General features: G+C 48.8%; 2 protein-coding genes across 2 annotated transcripts; both read left to right on the forward strand.

Moving 5' to 3' along the window:
- Positions 1-3,585: 3,585 nt before the first annotated feature.
- On the forward strand, positions 3,586-14,669 carry Snx15 (sorting nexin 15). Its single transcript, XM_057778362.1, has 8 exons — positions 3,586-3,824; positions 8,163-8,198; positions 8,386-8,506; positions 10,109-10,224; positions 10,328-10,475; positions 10,726-10,869; positions 13,428-13,685; positions 14,108-14,669. Exons 1-8 carry the CDS (start codon positions 3,726-3,728, stop codon positions 14,197-14,199), a joined length of 1,014 nt encoding a protein of 337 aa, XP_057634345.1. The 5' UTR covers positions 3,586-3,725; the 3' UTR covers positions 14,200-14,669.
- A 420-nt stretch (positions 14,670-15,089) lies between these two features.
- Positions 15,090-18,113, forward strand: Sac3d1 (SAC3 domain containing 1). Its single transcript, XM_057778621.1, has 2 exons — positions 15,090-15,850; positions 17,534-18,113. The coding sequence occupies exons 1-2, from the start codon at positions 15,277-15,279 to the stop codon at positions 18,028-18,030; spliced, it is 1,071 nt and encodes a 356-aa protein (XP_057634604.1). The 5' UTR covers positions 15,090-15,276; the 3' UTR covers positions 18,031-18,113.
- Positions 18,114-18,286: the final 173 nt, after the last annotated feature.

The raw sequence follows: 18,286 nt of genomic DNA on the forward strand, positions 1-18,286 counted from the left end.
GAGGTTGGATCACCTGGGCTACTTGTTTTTATTGCTGTCTGGTCCTTTTTTTTTCTGAAAACACAAACTTTTAAAGGTAACATAAACTTCACATTAATACATGATGTGGGAGAGTCTTCTGTTTTGTGTTGATTTCATTGGTTAATTAATAAAGAACCTGCTTGGCCTTTGATAGGCCAGCCCTTAGGTGGGTGGAGTAGACAGAACAGAATTCTGGGAGGGAGAAGCCGAGCCAGACGGTCGCCATGCCTCTCCTCTCCAAGATGGACGCGGGTTAAGATCCTTCCTGGTAAGCTACCTCCTCGTGGTGCTACACAGATTATTAGAAATGGGTTAATCAAGATGTGAGAGTTTGCCAGTAAGAGGCTAGAGCTAATGGGCCAAGCAGTGTTTAAAAGAATACAATTTGTGTGTTGTTATTTCTGGTAAAGCTAGCTGTGCAGGAGCTGGGTGGCCCGCAGCTCCATCTACAAATAAAAGTATAGAATGTGCAATGTGCACAAGTCAGAGAAAGATGATTGTTGTTCTATGTGTGAGCAGGTAAAAGGCATCCATCAACTTTATAAGTCCTTCAGGACTGTATAACCAAACCTCTGTCCAGGCAATATGAAAGGATGTCATGCAGTAATAAATCATGAGAACTCTGTAGCCAACAAGATTTATCATGTCTCATGATGTCTCAGAGCTGTTCCCACGTAGAGGGATCAGTAGGTATGTCACCTATCCTGTAGTCTTTCTTGGTTTTTTTTTTAATGTCTGTAGTCAAGCTTTTCAGGTCTCCCCCAATCAAATCTGATCTTCATTAATTTTGAAGGGAACCACAACTTTTTGTTTCCTATGGAAACAAAGTCATAACTTCTCCCCTAATGCAACATACTTTCTGACTTAACATTTTAAAGTTAAGACATTTTAAAAATATATAGGTTGGTTTAATTTAGCAGTTTCCATAATCCAATGTCTCTCAGCAGCTATTGTTTTTTGTATGCTAGCATTTAAAAAAATTTAAAGTCACCAGGCGGTGGTGGCGCATGCCTTTAATCCCAGCACTTGGGAGGCAGAGGCAGGTGGATCTCTGTAAGTTCAATGCCAGCCTGGTCTACAGAGCTAGTTCCAGGACAGGCTCCAAAGCTACAGAGAAGCCCTGTCTCAAAAAAAAAAAAAAAAAAAAAAACAACCCAGCACTCGGGAGGCAGAGGCAGGTGGATCTCTGTGAGTTCGAGACCAACCTGGTCTACAAGAGCTAGTTCCAAGACAGGCTCCAAAACCACAGAGAAACCCTGTCTCGAAACCCCCCCCCCCAAAAAAAAAAAAAGAGCTAGTTCCAGGACAGGCTCCAAAACCACAGAGAAACCCTGTCTCGAAAAACCAAAAAATAAATAAATAAATAAATAAATAAAAATAAAAAAATTAAAAAATAAAAAATTCAAAGTCAACAAAGTTGAAGGGGGGGGGCTGGAGAGATGGCTCAGAGGTTAAGGACACTCACTGACTGTTCTTCCAGAGGTCCTGAGTTCGGTTCCCAGCAACCACATGGTGGCTCACAACCATCTAAAATGAGATCCGGTGCCCTCTTCTGGCATGCAGACATACATGGAGGCAGAACACTGTATTGTATATGTAATAAATAAAATCTTTAAAAAGAAAAAAAAAAAAAAACAAAGTTGACAGGGTTGAGGCACCCTGTGTATTTCCCACCTGTGGCTTTTTTTATATTAATTTACTCTTCCTTAAAAACTTTATTATTTTTTAACTATTTCTTTTTATGACTGTCTATACCCATTTTTTACTGTGTCTGTTTAAAGGTTTTTCTAGGTCTGACCACTTTACTGTGTGCCCGCAGCATTCTCTAACTGCCAGACAAACCTTAAATGGCCACCCCGCCACCATGCAGCTCTGGTGCCTTGCTCTGCCTGCCCCCCAGAGCCTCACCTTACCACCCCAGCTCAAGGGCTCTGCTGCATAGCAGGGCCTCCTCTGCTGGCTCAGGCCCTGTGTGGATATTCAAGCCCCACACTGAGCCTGATATATTGTAGTCAGATTTCCTTCTGTCATCCACCTCACAAATGACCACACAGAGACTTCTGATTAATTATGAAAGCTCACCCTGTAACTTAAGCTTATTCCTAACTAGCTTTTTTTGTCCGAGAAAGGGTTTCTCTGTGCAACAGCCCTAACTGTCCTGGAATTCGCTTGAATTCCTTCTGTAGCCCAGGCCGGCCTCGAACTCAGAGAGATCTGCCTGCCTCTGCCTCTGCCTCCCGAGTGCTGGGATTAAAGGCGTGCGCCACCACCGCCCAGCTCACCACCCAGCTTCTAACTTGCTCTTATAACTTAAATTAACCTGTTTATATTAATCTACATTCTATGAAGCAGTGTTGCTCTCTCTTCCATCTCCACCTCCTGTTTCTTCTCCATGCCTCTGGCATCTCTTGCATGTGTGCCTAGATTCTTCCTCCTCTTCCTGTCTCTCCCCAGGAATCCCACCTATACCAACTGCCTAGCTATTGGACATTCTGCTTTTCATTACACCAATCACAGCAATACACCTACACACAGTGTAGAAATATCCTACAAGAGATGCTTGCCAGATCTTGGCATTTGGGAGGTAGAAGGAGGATCAGAAATTCAAGGTTAGCCTCAATTACATAGTGAGTTTGAGGCCAACCTGGGTACCTCCCACCTCCCCCAAATATAAAGCAGTTATGGGGAATCCAAACAGCTCTAAACATTGTGACTTCAGTGCCTCTGTCATGATCCAACTTTTTTTTTTTTAAGATTTATTTATTTATTATGTATACAACATTCCTTTCATGTGTTCCTGCAGGCCAAAAGAGGGCACGAGATCTCATTACAGATGGTTGCGAGCCATTATGTGGTTGCTGGGAATTGAACTCAGGACCTCTGGAAGAGCAGCCAGTGCTCTTAACCGCTGAGCCATCTCTCCAGCCCATGATCCAACTTTTTCAGCATCAGAAAATGTCAATCACCCAGCCAATCGCTCACAGGGATACAGGGAATTTAACTTGGCTCTTCTGGCACACTTTGAACGCAATGAAAATTGGGTGAGTTAGGCTCTGTGGCTGGAACCTGTAGTTCCAGATACTCAGGAGGCTGAGGCAGAATGTTTTCAGGCCAGAAGTTCAGTCTAGGCAACACAGTGGAGACCGTGGCTCAAAATAATTCATAAAATAGCTAGGAGGTGGCTCAAGCCTCTAATCCCAGCACACAGGGAGCAAGAAGCAGAAACAGGCCAAGGTCTGTGAGTTCAAGGCCAGCCTGGTCTATTGAGTGAGTTCCAGGACAGCCAAGGCTACACAGAGAAACCCTGTTTCGAAAGGAAAAAAAAAAAAAAAAAAAAAAAAAAAGAGGCTAAATGAATGTAAAGAAGAGGAACGGGGCAGAAGTTTCGGAGATCTGTAAGCAGGGTTTATGTTGGGGTGAGGTGGGTTCAATTACACACCAAGATGAGGTCTGCTGGTAAAACCTCCCCAAACAACCAGCCAATTATTCTCTACCTAGATCTGCGCTTTACCAATGACCTAGAACTTGTCAGACACTCCCTTAACCACGCCCCCAGGCCAAGAACAGCTGTGTCACTTGCGACTAGGTCCCTGGACCTGAAGAAGAAGGGCGCAGGCCCGAGCCCGGCGGTGGCAGCTGGCCGAACACACGGAGCGGGGACAGGACGACGCGCAGGAGGAGGAGCTTGCCGCCAGCTCACTGTCATGTCGCGCCAGGCAAAGGATGACTTCCTGCGGCACTACACTGTCTCGGACCCCAGGACCCACCCCAAAGGCTACACGGAGTACAAAGTAACCGCGCAGGTGAGGTGGGACTCAGCGGGAGACCTCGCCCTTTTAAGCAGCCCAGACCGGTGTGGTGCCTTAAAGGCAAAGAGCTGTAGGGAGGTCGCAGTTTGGCCTGCAAAAATGGGTTTCCCCTTTAAGCGCAGCCTGAGGCAGGAGACGTAAGGTTCCTCACCACCTGGGGCGGGGCTGAGGTCACTTTTAAAGCCAGTGGACGTGTACCCCTTGCCGGGCCAGGCTTGCGTCCCCGCCCTACTGCTAAAGCCATCTAGATGCGGCCCTCCCCTAATCGCTTGGAGCAACTTTTGATTATTAGCTATGTTAGATACATAAAACTACACACACACACACCTTTTCTTTTCTTTTTTTTTTCCTTTTCTCCCCCTCCCCCCCCAGACGGAGTCTCTCTACACAGCCCTGGCTGTCCTGGAACTCACTATGTAGAACAGGGTGTCGTCGAAGACACAAGAGAGTGCTGGGATTAGAGGCTCAACCGCTATGCCCGACTATAAAAGCCTTTTCCTAGCGTTCTTTTTTGTTTTCCATTAAAAAATATGTATTTGTGTGGTTTAAAAAAGCTCACGCAATCCAAAAGGACTGGAAATTTCTCCATCTCCACGACTGTCTCAGGAAGTAAATAAAAGCAGAAGTTCGTGTTTGTAACTAAGACTTAAAATGAGCACATAGAGAGGAGCATGGTGGAAACTGTAAAAATAAATCATCATGAAAGAATGCCTTTAGAATTTTACCGGGGCCCGTAACCATGGAGGCCTTCAGCGGGAGAAGCCGGTGTATGCTTTCTTGTGCCTCCTTCCAGCTAGGCAACTGTTTTGATTAGTGCATTGGTCAGCTGTTAGGAGGCAAACACATAAAAGTCGCACCCAAGGCGATCTAAGTCAGAATCCTGGGTGTCTGGGGATTGCGCTTCTGCCCAAGAACTTCTTTTTCCCCCATGCCAAAAAAATACAAAGTAATTGTCCCTAGGAAGATGGCTGGAGGGAGGAAGGATTCCAAAGCATTTATAACCCTTTCTTACAGGTCTTCCCTTAGCTTTTTAGACCTGGTCACAGTGCATTACACATGCATATATTTTTTTTTTCCTTTTTTCAGTGCTAGGGATTGAACCCTGATGCCAGACAAATGCACCACATGCACCCCTCTCAACTTACTGTGTAGCTGAAGATGATCTGGAACCAATAGGCCACACTCTGTGCTGGGATCCTGTGTGCCACCACACCCTGTTCCTCCTTGTCTTTTGAAGATTTATTTACTTAAATTTCTTTCTTTCTTTCTTTCTTTCTTTCTTTCTTTCTTTCTTTCTTTCTTCTCTCTTTCTCTCTTTCTCTCTCTCTCTCTCTCTCTCTCTCTCTTTCTTTCTTTCTTTCTTTCTTTCTTTCTTTCTTTCTTTCTTTCTTTCTTTCTTTCTTTCTTTTCAAGACAGGATTTCTCTGTGTAACAGTCCTGGCTGTCCTGGAACCCACTTTGTAGACCAGGCCTGCCTCTGCTTCCCGAGTGCTGGGATTAAAAGGCAGATAACATTTGGTTTATTTACTTAAATTTTTAAAAATCTTTTAGCTTTTTTAGTTATATTTTACATATACGGGTGTTTTATCTGCGTGTATATCTGTGCCCGGTGCATGCAGTGCCTGAGGAAGACAGAGAGGGTAGTGGATCCCTGTGGATTGGAATTATAGGCCATTGTGTACCTCCCCCCATGTTGGTGCTGGGAATAAAACTTAGGTCCTTTGGAGAAGCAGCCAGTGCTCTTAACCTCTGAGCTATCTCTCCAGCTCCAGATTTATTTATTTACCTTTATTTTCTATGTATTAGTGTTTTGCCTGCATGTATGTATGTGTACCAAGTACATGTCTGGTGACCTCAAAGGTTCGAAAAGGTATGGACTCTCCTGGAGTTGGAGTTAGAAGTGACTTTGATCTGCCATGTGAGTGCTGGGAACCAAACCCAGACCCTCTGCTGGAGCAGCAAATGCGTTTAACTGCTGGATCATCTCGCCTGCCCCTTATTTTTTTTTCTTAATTGATGCGTATATTTGTTGAATGCATATCACAACTGTGTGTGGTTGACTGTGGAGGTCAGAAGGCGCATCAGATCCCGTGGGTGCTCTTCTGGGCACTAAACTCTGGTCCTTGCAAGATCAGGATGTGCTCGTAACTACTGAGCCATCGCTCCAGTCCTCATCCTTAGCCTTTAAATAGGCATCTTAATCATGTCTGACTTGCTGAGGTCTAGAAAACAGAAAGGATGTTTTGAAAACTTTTCGATTCCAACTGTACATTTGCTGTACAACTTCCAGAAACATAACAGTGCACACCAAGTGTTCCTTCTGTCTCAGGCCGAATTGGCACTCTGCCAGAGTGCCGAGCCTAGTGTTGACTGCTTCTGTCTTCATGGGTGTGTGACCTCAGGGCTGCTCCCTGAACAAAGAACTGGATCCCAGGACAGACTCTTGTTTCTTTAGAGAAGTGGGGGAGCTCTTTGTTTTCTGAACACCAGGACTTGGCCCTAGGAAGGAACTGGAATGAAAGCAGAGAGCTATAGCAGGCTTTCTCGGACTGCCAGCCCCCGAATCATGACACAGAAATTTATTATTAATTACAAAAGCTTGGCCTATAGCTTAGGCTTGTTTCTTTTTGTTTGTTTGTTTTTTCATATTTATTTATTTATTATGTATACAATATTCTGTCTGTGTGCATGTCTGCAGGCCAGAAGAGGGCACCAGACCTCTTTGTTGTGAGCCACCATGTGGTTACCGGGAATTGAACTCAGGACCTTTGGAAGAGCAGGCAATGCTCTTAACCTCTGAGCCATCTCTCCAGCCCCTTAGGCTTGTTTCTAACTAGCTCTTAAGACTTAAACTAGGCTCCAAAACCACAGAGAAACCCTGTCTCGAAAAAACAAAAAACAAAAAAAACAAACAAACAAACAAAAAAAAGACTTAAACTAACCCATTTAGTCGGACGGTGGTGGCGCACGCCTTTAATCCCAGTACTCAGGAGGCAGAAGCAGGTGGATCTCTGTGAGTTTGAGGCCAGTCTGGGCTATAGAACAAGTTCCAGGACAGCTAGGGCTGTTATACAGAGAAACCCTGTCTGGAAAAAACAAAAACAAAAAATTTAACCCATTTATATTAATCTGCGAGCAGCTGTCACATAGCTTGTGACTTTTACCTCTCCTCTTGCTTGTCCTGGTTACTCTGCATCTGGCTGGCAACTCCCGCTTTCTTCTTTCCAGAGCTCTTTCTGTCCAGAAGTTCCACCTATAACTCCTGCCTCGTATTGACTGGTTAGCTTTTTATTAAACTAATCACAGTGACACATCTGTACACAGTGTAATCAAATATCTCACTATAGAGAGCCAGGCCTGGTGGCACATGACTTACTCCCAAGCGTTCAAGAGGCAGAAACAGGCAAATCTCCGTGAGTTTGAAGACAACCAAATCTACATAGCAAGTTCAAGGCCTGCCAGAGTTACATAGGGAGACTTTGTCCCCCCCCCCTTCCAAAAAAGACCAACTTAAAAAAACATAAAGTTGGTGGGTGTTGGTGGTAGCGCATGCCTTTAAGTCCAGCCCTTGGGAGGCAGAGGCAAGTGGATCTCTGAGTTCCAGCCTGGTTAAGACACCCAGGGGTACACAGAGAAACCCTGACTCAAAAAAAAGAAAAAGAAAAACATAAAGTATGGGACTATCTAAACAGATGTTGTTTTGTTGTTTTTGGTTTGGTTTTTGGTTTTTTTCGAGACAGAGTTTCTCTGTGTAACAGTTCTGGCTGTCCTAGAACTGGTTTTGTAGACCAGGATGGTCTCGAACTCACATAGATCCATATGCCTCTGCTTCCCAAGTGCTGGGATTAAAGATGTGCACCACCATAGCCCAGCTCCTAGACAGACATCTAGTATCCTCACATTTCCCAGATGAAGATACAGGTGTATAACAGAAATTTTTCTCAAGAAGCTGAGCATGTAACTCAATGGAAGAGTGCTAACCTAGGTCTCAAGAAATCCTGAGTTCAATCCTTAGTACCAAAAATAAATAATAAAATATCTGAATCTAGTGGTGTAGACCTATAGTCCCGGCACCTAGGAAGCAGTGGTAAAAGTGTTAGGAATACAAGGCCATCCTCTGCTACACAGCCAATGTGAGGCCAGCTTGGGCTACAGGAGACCCTATGTCCAGAAACCAAAAAGAAAACTTACTCAAAACCTTAAATCCAGGATCCTTTTATTCCAACCCTTTAAGGGATACTTGGAGGCCTCAGGGCTCCCTCAACTTGGGGGGTAACACAGGACTGGGTGCCAGGCTCCAGTTTCACCTGGCTCTTGCCTTTCTTTTCTCAGTTCATCTCAAAGAAGGACCCAGAGGACATCAAAGAGGTAAGGCTCCTGGGTATACAGATCCAGCATCACTCAGGGACAGATAGTAAATTCAAGGACCTGCCTTCTTCCCTGGCCTGTGCTGGAGAGGGTGTGTGCTGTCCTTCTCAGCCCCTAGGACACACTGAGCATGGGAAGGTCACTTTCCATCCATGCTGGCCCAGGTCAAGTCTCGCATACCTTACAGGTTGTAGTCTGGAAGCGATACAGTGACTTCCGTAAGCTGCATGGGGACTTGGCCTATACTCACCGCAACCTCTTCAGGCGGCTAGAAGAGTTTCCAGCTTTCCCCCGTGCTCAGGTGTTTGGTGAGTATTGTATCTGAACCCCTGACCCCAGTATACAGGTAGATTTAGGCAAAGGGGACCTGGACTGGTGGAAGCTGGTGAGTGTGGTCCGCTACCCTGAACAGACTTTTGGAAAACTGGATGGGCTTACTGAGATATGGGGAAACTGAGGTCAGAGCAACCTCCCGCTTTTATGTGTTGGGTTGTTAACAATTTCCATCAAGACGAGGCTCAGTGAGGTAGAGGGCTTTTGTCTGAGCCTTAGCCCGTTTTCTGTGCAGTAACAATACCATAGACTGGATGCCTTAGTTATACAGAATGGAGGCTTATTTTGATTTATGGCTCTGGTCCAAGGTTCAGAGGCCACATCTGCTGATGGCTCTGTGGCTGGCACAGCCTCAGGGTGTATCACATGGAGAGAGTCAGGGGAGAACAAGAGTGCCAGAACCAAGCTAGTTTTTATAGCAAAGAACCAGGAGTTCTTTAACCCATTAATTACCAGAGTTCTCAGACTCATGTGAGTGCTCCTATGCAATGAAGTGAAGAGTTATTGGCAGGTCATGCCAGGCCGAGGAGACCGTCATGAGGACTGAGGTGGGTGCGGGCCGTGCTCCCAGCACACTGACTGTGGGAGTTAGATTACGCGGGCTGTAGCTTTCGGGTTTTTGTTGTTGTTTTCTTTTGGTTTTTGGTTGTTTGTTTGTTTGTTTGGTTGGTTTTTTGAGACAGGGTTTCTCTCTGTAGCCCTGGCTGTCATGTAACTCCTACTGGGATCAAAGGTGTGCCCCACCATACCCAGCTTTTTTCCCTGCTTTTTTGAAGCAAGTTCTCAAATGTTGTCCAGGCTAGCTTTGACCTTCTGATGGTCCTCCCATCTCAGCCTCCCAAGTACAGGGTTGACAGGTCACTATGCCCAGCAGTGAAACAGCCTTTTGCTTTGTGACCTTAGGCAAGTTGCCTCCCTTCTCTGAACTTTTCTTTCTTCCTGATTACATCTAAGCCTCCTCAAATGATCTATTTTTGTTTGTTTTTTTTGCTTGTTTTTTAAAGACTGGGTTTCTCTGTAGCTCTGGAGCCTGTCCTGGCACTCGCTCTGTAGACCAGGCTGGTCTTGAACTCACAGAGATTCACTTGTCTCTGCCTCCTGAGTGCTGAGATTAAAGGCATGTGCCACCACTACCTGGCTCAAAAGGCCTTTCTTGCCAGACATAATAGCACATGCCTTTAATCCCAGCACACAGAAGGCAGCAGTAGGTAGATTTCTGAGTTTGAGGTCTGCATAGCAAGTTCCAGGCTAGCCAGAAGCCAGAGCTATTTAATGAGACATTGTCTTTAAAAACAGACAAACTTGCATGCCTTGCCTCCTTGTCTGTGGTATGATACCCTTGAGAACAGGGAACTTGTTTCTCTTGCTAACCTTCTGAAGCCAGCAGGAAGCAGGTGCTCATTACACATCTGGAGAAAGAATGAACAGGGAGGGTGATGCCAGCAGAAGGAGCGAGAGATTAAGGGGAGAATGGGGAGTCAAGCAGGCTGCTTAGTACTTCTTAGGAAGAGCCAGGACATTGGGCTTCTCCCCAGAAGCCCCATGGTCACTGCTTCTCTCTTTTCCGGGATCTGCAGGGCGGTTTGAAGCCTCTGTGATTGAAGAGAGGCGCAAGGGTGCGGAGGACCTGCTGCGCTTCACAGTACCCATCCCTGCACTCAACAACAGCCCCCAGCTCAAGGAGTTTTTCCGGGTAAATCCATCTGCTCTCCCCACTTCCCTAGCACCTGCCTGTTCGCTTCCCTCCCTGGCTGCACCCCTGACTCCTCTCCCCTGCTGGACTTTGTCTCCTGCAGGGTGGGGAGGTAACGCGGCCCTCTGAGGTGTCCAGGGACCTGCGCATCCTGCCACCCCCTCTCATCCCCACACCACCTCTTGATGAGCCCCGGCTCCTCCAGCCACTGCCTGCAGAAAGGAGGGGCCAGGAGGAGCTGGATGTACCAGGTATACATCAGGTCCTCCCCGCGAGGGAGAAGTATAGGGTGGGCAGTTCTACCGCTCTCCTGGGGACACCTCTGGGCAGGTCATTTTTCTTTTTGGACTGTGGTTTGCTAATCTGTCAAATACACCCAAACCTAATAGTGGCCTTGTCTGTACCCTTGATTGCTACAAAGACTACTCAAGACAGAGATTCTGTTTTGAGAGCTGAGGAGCAGTAGGTGCAGGCATTAATGTTCCCCTGGTCTCTCCTCAGTGGATCCCCTGCCTTCTAGTCCTGCCCAGGAGGCCTTGGATCTTCTCTTCAGCTGTGGCAGCACTGAGGAAGCATCCAGCTCCCCAGCCCGAGGTCCCCTCTCTGACGCCGAACTTGCCCTTTTCGACCCTTACTCCAAAGAGGGTAAGGAGCAGGTGTGGGGTGTGAGAAGCTAAGGGGCAGGAAGGGAGTACATGCCATCTCTGTAAGCCCCTTGGCATGGCTGCCCTGAAGCCAGGTGGCAGCCTCCATGGCCATGAAAAATATTGAGCAGCTGTGGAGAAAAGAGCTGAGCCCTCCTCTCTGAGCAGAACCTGGGTAGCGCAGCATCATAGTGTCCTTGCTCATGGGCCTGCTGCGGCTGGCCATGGTGGCACACGCCCTGAATCCCAGCATGTGAGAGACAGAAGCAGAGGCAGGAGGATCTCTATGAATTCGAAGCTGGCACGGTCCATATCACAGTTCAGGTCAATGAGGGCTACATAGTCTCAACAAGCAAACTAAGCCGGGCGGTGGTGGCGCACGCCTTTAATCCCAGCACTCGGGAGGCAGAGGCAGATGGATCTCTGTGAGTTCGAGGCCAGCCTGGTCTACAAGAGCTAGTTCCAGGACAGGCTCCAAAACCACAGAGAAACCCTGTCTCGAAAAACCCAAAAAAAAAAAAAAAAAAAAAAAAAAAAAGCAAACTAAACACACAGAAAATGGGACCTTGCCCCAGTAAGGTCCTAAAGAGCAGGGCACTAGAATTCCCATGGTGACCTGGGGACCATCAGAGTCAGGGTACTGAGCTTCTTCTCCAAATCCTAGCAAAGAGACACTGAAGCTTTCCTTACCCTGAAACTCACCCACTTCACATTGTGACCACAGTGGGGTCTTAGAGTGGCTGACCGTGCTAGGACACAGCTCAGCTGATAGAGTGCTTGGCTGGCGTGCATGGAGTCCTGGACTCAATTTCTAGTCCATTTTACAGGTCTCTCTGTGTAGCCCAGGCTGTCCTGGAACTCACTCTGTAGACCAGGCTGGCCTGGAGCTCATTCTGTAGCCCTGGCTGTCCTGGAACTCACTCTGTAGAAAAAGCTGGCCTGGAACTCACTCTGTAGCCCTGACTGTCCTGGAACTCACTCTGTAGACCAGCCTGGCCTTGAACTCACTCTGTAGACCAGGCTGGCCTGGAGCTCACTCTGTAGACCAGGCTGGCCTGGAGCTCACTCTGTAGACCAGGCTGGCCTGGAACTCATTCTGTAGCCCTGGCTGTCCTGGAACTCATTCTGTAGCCCTGGCTGTCCTGGAACTCACTCTGTAGACCAGGCTTGTTGTAATACGGGCGGCGGGGCTGCGTCCCCGGCACCCGGCCGCCCACATGGCTAGCTTATGTCCGAAATAATTATACGGAAACTGTATTTTTTTAAACACTGCCTGGCCCATTAGTTCCAGCCTCTTATTGGCTAGCTCTTACATATTGATCTAACCCATTTCTAATATTCTGTGTAGCACCATGAGCTGTCTTACCAGGAAAGATCTTAACCTGCATCTGTCTGGAGTGGGAGAATCATGGCGACTCACTGACTCGGCTTCTTTCTCCCAGCATTCTGTCTGTTTACTCCACCCACCTAAGGGCTGGCCTATAAATGGGCCAAGGCTTAAAATTCAGAGATCCATCTGCCTCTGCCTCCTGAGTGCTGGGATCAAAGGCGCCACCACCGCCCAGCTTTTATTTCAAACAAGGGCCTTTAAAATGGCTCTGTGGATAAAGGTATGAGCCAACAAGCCTAACGACTTGGACTCACATGGTGGAAGGACAGAACAGATTCCAGTAAGTTGCCCTCCAACCTACACACACACACACACACACACACACACACACACACACAAGTGTAATACTTTCTTTAAACATTTCCTTTTTTTAATTTATTTATTTATTTTATATATGTGAGTGTTCTATTGACTTTATGCCAGAAGAGATCAGATCCCATTATAGGTTGTTGTGAGCCACCATGTGGTTGCTGGGAATTGAACTCACGACCTCTGGAAGAGCAGCCTGTGCTCTTAACTGTTGAGTTATCTCTCCAGCACCATGTAATACTTTTTTTTTTTTTCAATGGAAAAGCTGGCTATGGTGGCACACACCTTTGATCCCAGCATTCAGGGAGTTAAAGACAGGCAGATATGTGATAAGATCAGCCTAGTCTACACAGCAAATTACAGAAAAGCCAGGCCCACATAGTGAGACCTTGTCTTTAATAAAACAAACAAAAGAGGTGAAGTGGCACATGGTGGATCCCAGCACTAGACAGGCAGAGGCAGAAAGACCGGAAGCTCAAGGCTATGGGTCAGTAAGTCTCTGGTTGAGAACACTTGTCTCATGAGCCTGGCAACCTGAGTTCCATCCCCAGAATCCACCTAGGGTGAAAAAAAAAAACCTCCCAAAACTTGTCCCCTGACCTCTACACGGATGCCACAGCACACTCATGCCTGCGCTTGCTCGTGTGTGCAACAGCAATGATAAACCAGCCTTTCCAAAAGCTCCTCAGCCAGACCAAGCAAACAGAACGCAACTTGTTTGTTCTACTCAAGTGAATTCTGTATTTCCAGGCTCTGGTCCCCTCCAGTGGGGACAGTTTGGTAAACTAATGAACAAAATAAGCTTGGGCTGGACCCTTGGAAAGGCCAGTCTGGCTTGAATCCTTCCTGTTTTATTATAGAAAGTACAGGCACCAGCCCCACCCATACCAGTGAGCTAGCAGCCATGGAGGTACAGTCCAAAAGGCTGGACCAGGAACCCTGGGAGCCAGGAGGACAGGAGAAGGGAGAGGCTGAAGATGGAGAACCTGCCCCAGCTTATCTGAGCCAGGCCACAGAGTTCATCACTCAAGCGCTGCGGAAAGAGAAGGCTGGCGCCTATGCCGCTGCGCTCCAAGACTACCAAGATGGGGTGCACATCCTCCTCCAGGGTGTCTCGGGTGAGTATGGCAGTAAGGAAGACAGGGACGGTTGGGAAGATGGCACAGTGGGCAGAATGCTTGTCGTGCCAGCATGAGGGACTGAATTAGAGTGCCCAGAACCCACACAGAGGCATGCGACAGCACGCTCAGGGACCATGTGTTCCTATGGCAAAGTGGCGGGCAAAGACAGAAACAGCGCTAGTGAGCCTGGCGTGTGCAGCAGAGAACAGACATGATGGAAGGACACCTACATCTGAGGTTGACCACTGACCTCACACATACAAAGTATTTTAAGGAAACAAAGAAGGTCCAGGAGCCTTCATTTCTCACAGAGACCTTGGGCAGAATTTTCTTTCCCTTTTTAACAGCCGCATAAAATGGGAAAGAGCCAGGGCAGGGGGAGGTACATTCTGAAGGGACTGGGCCTTCTGCTCTCTCAGGTGACCCGTCCCCTGCCCGCCGGGAAGGTGTGAAGAAGAAGGCAGCTGAGTACCTGAGGCGGGCAGAGACCCTCCAAGTGCACTTGCCTTGAGGGCACCCTTCCTGGGATGTCAGCTCCAGCACTGCCAGCCTCCTCTTCTCCTTTTCTTGGGACCCGGTCTTGTTTCCCTGCTCTTGTAACCCAGGGACCTTATCGGTATTAACTGGATCAAGTAAGAGAAAAGCAAAGACTTCTCAGCTCTGACCTGCCTGCCTCCTTGGAATCAGACTTGAACTTCTGGTCCCGCCTGTCTCTTTATGTGAGTGGCATCTGGGCCACAAATCTGTCAGTTCACCCCCCTAGAGCCAGGGTCTGCAGCCTGCAGTCTGCGCCAGACCTGGCCCACTGCCTTTTTTTGTAAGGCCGTCAAGCTACAAGGGTTTTTCCTTTCGTTTTTGTTTTATTGGTTTTGTTTTTTTTTTTTTTTTTTTTTTTTGTTAATGGTTGGTTGGAAGGAAAAGGATTCTTTGACCAATTTATAAAATTTAAATGTATGTGAATAAAAAGGAGTCAGAACATAACTAGGTCCCTTTGCTTATACTGTCTATGGTTGAGTTTACATTGTACCAACTGAGTTGAGTAAATTGTGTCTAGCAAATCATGTCTGAGTGTTGTGGTCCACGCCTTTAATCCTGGTACTCAGAAGGCAAGGGCAGGCAGATCTCTATTGAGTTCAATCTAAGTCAATCAGCCAGGGCTACAAAGTGAGACCCAGTCTCAAAACAAAACAAAACGCTTAGCGAGGCTATCTCCAGGGAAACAATAAAGAATGACAGGCCCACGGCACTAGTTTAGTGTGTTAAAGAGATAATGGAGAGATACGCAAAGCAGGGTTACCCAAGTATCTGAGGAGGTGTGGCCTCATCACTGAACTACAAACTGGTGCATCATGGGACGACTTGAAGGGGGGGGCGCGGAGGCCAGGCGCGGTGGGTTATGGGAGGCGTTGCTGAAGCCCGCCGAAGCGGGAGGGTTCGTGCGCTGCCAGGCCCGGGAAACCTGGATGAGCGGGGACAGGCCAGCCCCTCTGTGCCCGGCGCGTGTTCCCTGAGCCCACTGCAGCATGCCGCGCCCCGCGTCCGCCGTCCCCGAGATGCTGAGCGTGCGTCGTCTCCCCACAGCCCAGCCATGTCTGGCTGCGAGCTGCCGAGGGGCCTGTGCCCGGACATGTGCCCGGCCTCCGAGCGAGTCCGACGCGAGCGCGAGCGCCGCCTGCACCGGCTGGAGGTGGAGCCTGGAATCCGTGGGAGCGTGCCCCGAGCCGACCCGCGGCGCGCCGTGAAGGAGTACTGCCGGCCGGCGGCAGGCAAGCCCCGGCCCCCGCCCGGCCTGCTGCGGCCGCCCCCGGTGCTCCTGGCCACCGTGCACTACCTGGCCGCCGAGGTGGCCGGCCGCGCCGACGCGTCGTGCGCGGAGGTGGTGGGCTTCGTGGCCGACCGCCTGCGCGCTGTGCGGCTGGATCTGTCGCTGCAGGGCGTGGGCGACGCGGAAGCTGCGCCGGTGCTGGAGGCCGCGCTGGCCACGCTGCTGGCAGTGGTGGCGCGGCTGCGGCCGGAAGAGGCGCGCGGAGCCGCGGACCCGGTGCTGCTGCAGACGCAGGTGCAGGAGGGCTTCGGCTCGCTGCGGCGCTGCTACGCGAGGGGCGACGCCCCGCACTCCCGCCAGGCCACCTTCCAGGGCCTCTTTCTGCTCTACAATTTGGGTGAGTTGGGGATCCGAGGATTTGGGGGGGGGGAGAAGCAGTTCTAGCATCAGTGGTGAGGTGTAGCTTAGGACCGTGGCAGCTTGCATCACTCAGCAATAGATCCTCCTTGGGAAAGTCAGGTCGGAAGAGCCCTCGAGTCCCGACTTGGGACCAAATTGGGCTGTTTTCTCCGTGATAGAGCTGAAGGGAGGTGGACTAGTAATGAGAGAGTTGGCCTAGAAAACACTTTGAAAACATAAAAACTACTCAGTGGGCTGGCCCATGAATGAATCTGACAGAAGTTGCTAAAAGTCTTTTCTGTGAATGAATTATTTATTAAAAGAAAATCCGATGGGCCTGGTGGCAGGCGCCTTTAATCCCAACTCAGAGGTAGGCATATTCTTTGATTTTATATGTGAATCCAGTATGTTTGGATCATACACACACAGTGACTTTTCTTTTAATATTTATTTATTATGTATAAATGTTCTGTCTGTGTGTATGCCGCAGGCCAGGAGAGGGCACCAGACGTCATTACAGGTGGTCGTGAGCCACCTGTAATGGTTGCTGGGAATTGAACTCAGGACCTTTGGAAGAGCAGGCAGTGCTCATAACCGCTGAGCCATCTCTCCAGCCCCACACAGTGACTTTTTAAAGATTTATTTGTCATGCATAACAGTATGTATACAGTGCACTGCCTGCATTCTGCCTGCAGGCCAGAAGAGGGCGCTAAATCTCTTTACAGATGGTTGTGAGCCACCATATGGTTGCTGGGAATTGAACTCAGGACCTCTGGAAGAAAACAGGGAATCTGGGGCTGGAGAGATGGCTCAGCGGTTAAGAGCATTGCCTGCTCTTCCAAAGATCCTGAGTTCAATTCCCAGCAACCACATGGTGGCTCACAACCATCTGTAATGAGGTCTGGTGCCCTCTTCTGGCCTGCAGGCATACACGCAGAAAGAATATTGTATACATAATAAGTAAACAAATATTAAAAAAAAAAGAAAAACAGGGAATCTTCAGCTTCAAAATACTGGGGAAAGAAAAAACAAAAACGAAAAAGAAAGCGGGCTGAGCAGGCCAGTAAGAGCATCGCTACATGGCCTCTGCATCCGCTCCTGCCTGCAAGATCCTGCCCTGATTTCCTGCAGTGATGAACAGCTATTTGGAAGTATAATTCAAATAAGCCCTCTCCTCCCCATCTTGCGATTGGTCATGGTGTTTTGTCTCAGTAATAGGAACCCTGAAGACGTCTGTGTCCCCATCTGGAATGTAAAACACTGCCCACTTCCCCTTTGTAAGGAATGCAACCGAGCCGGGCGGTGGTGGCGCACGCCTTTAATCCCAGCACTCGGGAGGCAGAGGCAGGCGGATCTCTGTGAGTTCGAGACCAGCCTGGTCTACAGAGCTAGTTCCAGGACAGGCTCCAAAACCACAGAGAAACCCTGTCTCGAAAAACCAAAAAAAAAAAAAAAAAAAGGAATGCAACCGAAAATGGTCTGTTCTTTGAGAGAAGGGTCAGATGGCTGGATCTCTGTTGGAAGGAGAGAGGAAGTGGGTTTACGTCTCTAGGAGACGTGACTGGAGTTGACAGATGGGCAGAACCAAGATCTGGAAACGAGCTGGAGGAGGTGGGGTGTGAGGTAGGCCTGATCTAGGAAATATTAAGTCTTCTTGTTCCTTTCTGTTTCTTGCTCTCAGGCTCTGTGGAAGCCCTGCAGGAGGTTCTACAGCTGCCTGCCACCCTTCGTGCCTGCCGACCCCTTCAAACTGCCCTGGCTGTTGACGCTGCCTTCCGTGAAGGCAACCATGCCCGGCTGTTTCGCCTGCTTCGCACCTTGCCCTACCTACAGAGCTGCGCTGTGCAGGGACACATTGGCTATTGCCGCCGCAAAGCGCTGGCCCGCCTGTCCCGTGCCCTGAGCACTCCTAAAGGACAGACCCTGCCTTTGGACTTCATAGTACACCTTCTGGCCCTGGATGGACTCCGCGAAGCAGAGGATCTGTGTCGGGCCCATGGACTGACCTTAGATGAGGACAGAGTTGTGTTCCTGAGGGGGTGCTACTCTGAGGAAGGACTCCCACCCCCTGGTACCTGCCACACATTAGTGGGAAGCAAGCTGCAGGGGTGCACCCTGGAGGAAGTGGTCATGGCAGAGGAAGACAGGGACGTGCAGAGATCTGGACCTCCAGCTTGAGAGGGTTGGATCTCCACCAAGGATTGGACCAGAGCACCTGGGGCTCTTCTTCATGATTCCCAAACAATAAAAGGACGGTGTTTTACAGGAACTTTTTAGACTTCTTTTATTTGAGGGTTGAGAGGGGACATAGAACAGGGAAGAGCAGGGCAAAAAGAAAGGTTAGGCAGTGGCCTCTACACGCTGCTTGGGCCCAAGTTTCACCCACTACCATGAGCAGGTGTGTTTAACTGCAAGAACCCCTGGCTGTTGCCCC

This window comes from Chionomys nivalis, chromosome 8 (genome assembly GCF_950005125.1).
Source record: "Chionomys nivalis chromosome 8, mChiNiv1.1, whole genome shotgun sequence".
Taxonomy (NCBI): domain Eukaryota; kingdom Metazoa; phylum Chordata; class Mammalia; order Rodentia; family Cricetidae; genus Chionomys; species Chionomys nivalis.

Excerpts from the sequence above, each read along its gene's own strand:
- Sac3d1 (XM_057778621.1), top strand. The coding sequence starts at position 15,277 with ATGTCTGGCTGCGAGCTGCCGAGGGGCCTGTGCCCGGACATGTGCCCG. Across the intron at positions 15,851-17,533 it reads CTTTCTGCTCTACAATTTGG|GCTCTGTGGAAGCCCTGCAG; the intron begins GTGAGTTGGGGA and ends TCTTGCTCTCAG.
- Snx15 (XM_057778362.1), top strand. The coding sequence starts at position 3,726 with ATGTCGCGCCAGGCAAAGGATGACTTCCTGCGGCACTACACTGTCTCG. Across the intron at positions 10,476-10,725 it reads GGAGGAGCTGGATGTACCAG|TGGATCCCCTGCCTTCTAGT; the intron begins GTATACATCAGG and ends GTCTCTCCTCAG. Across the intron at positions 13,686-14,107 it reads CCTCCTCCAGGGTGTCTCGG|GTGACCCGTCCCCTGCCCGC; the intron begins GTGAGTATGGCA and ends CTGCTCTCTCAG.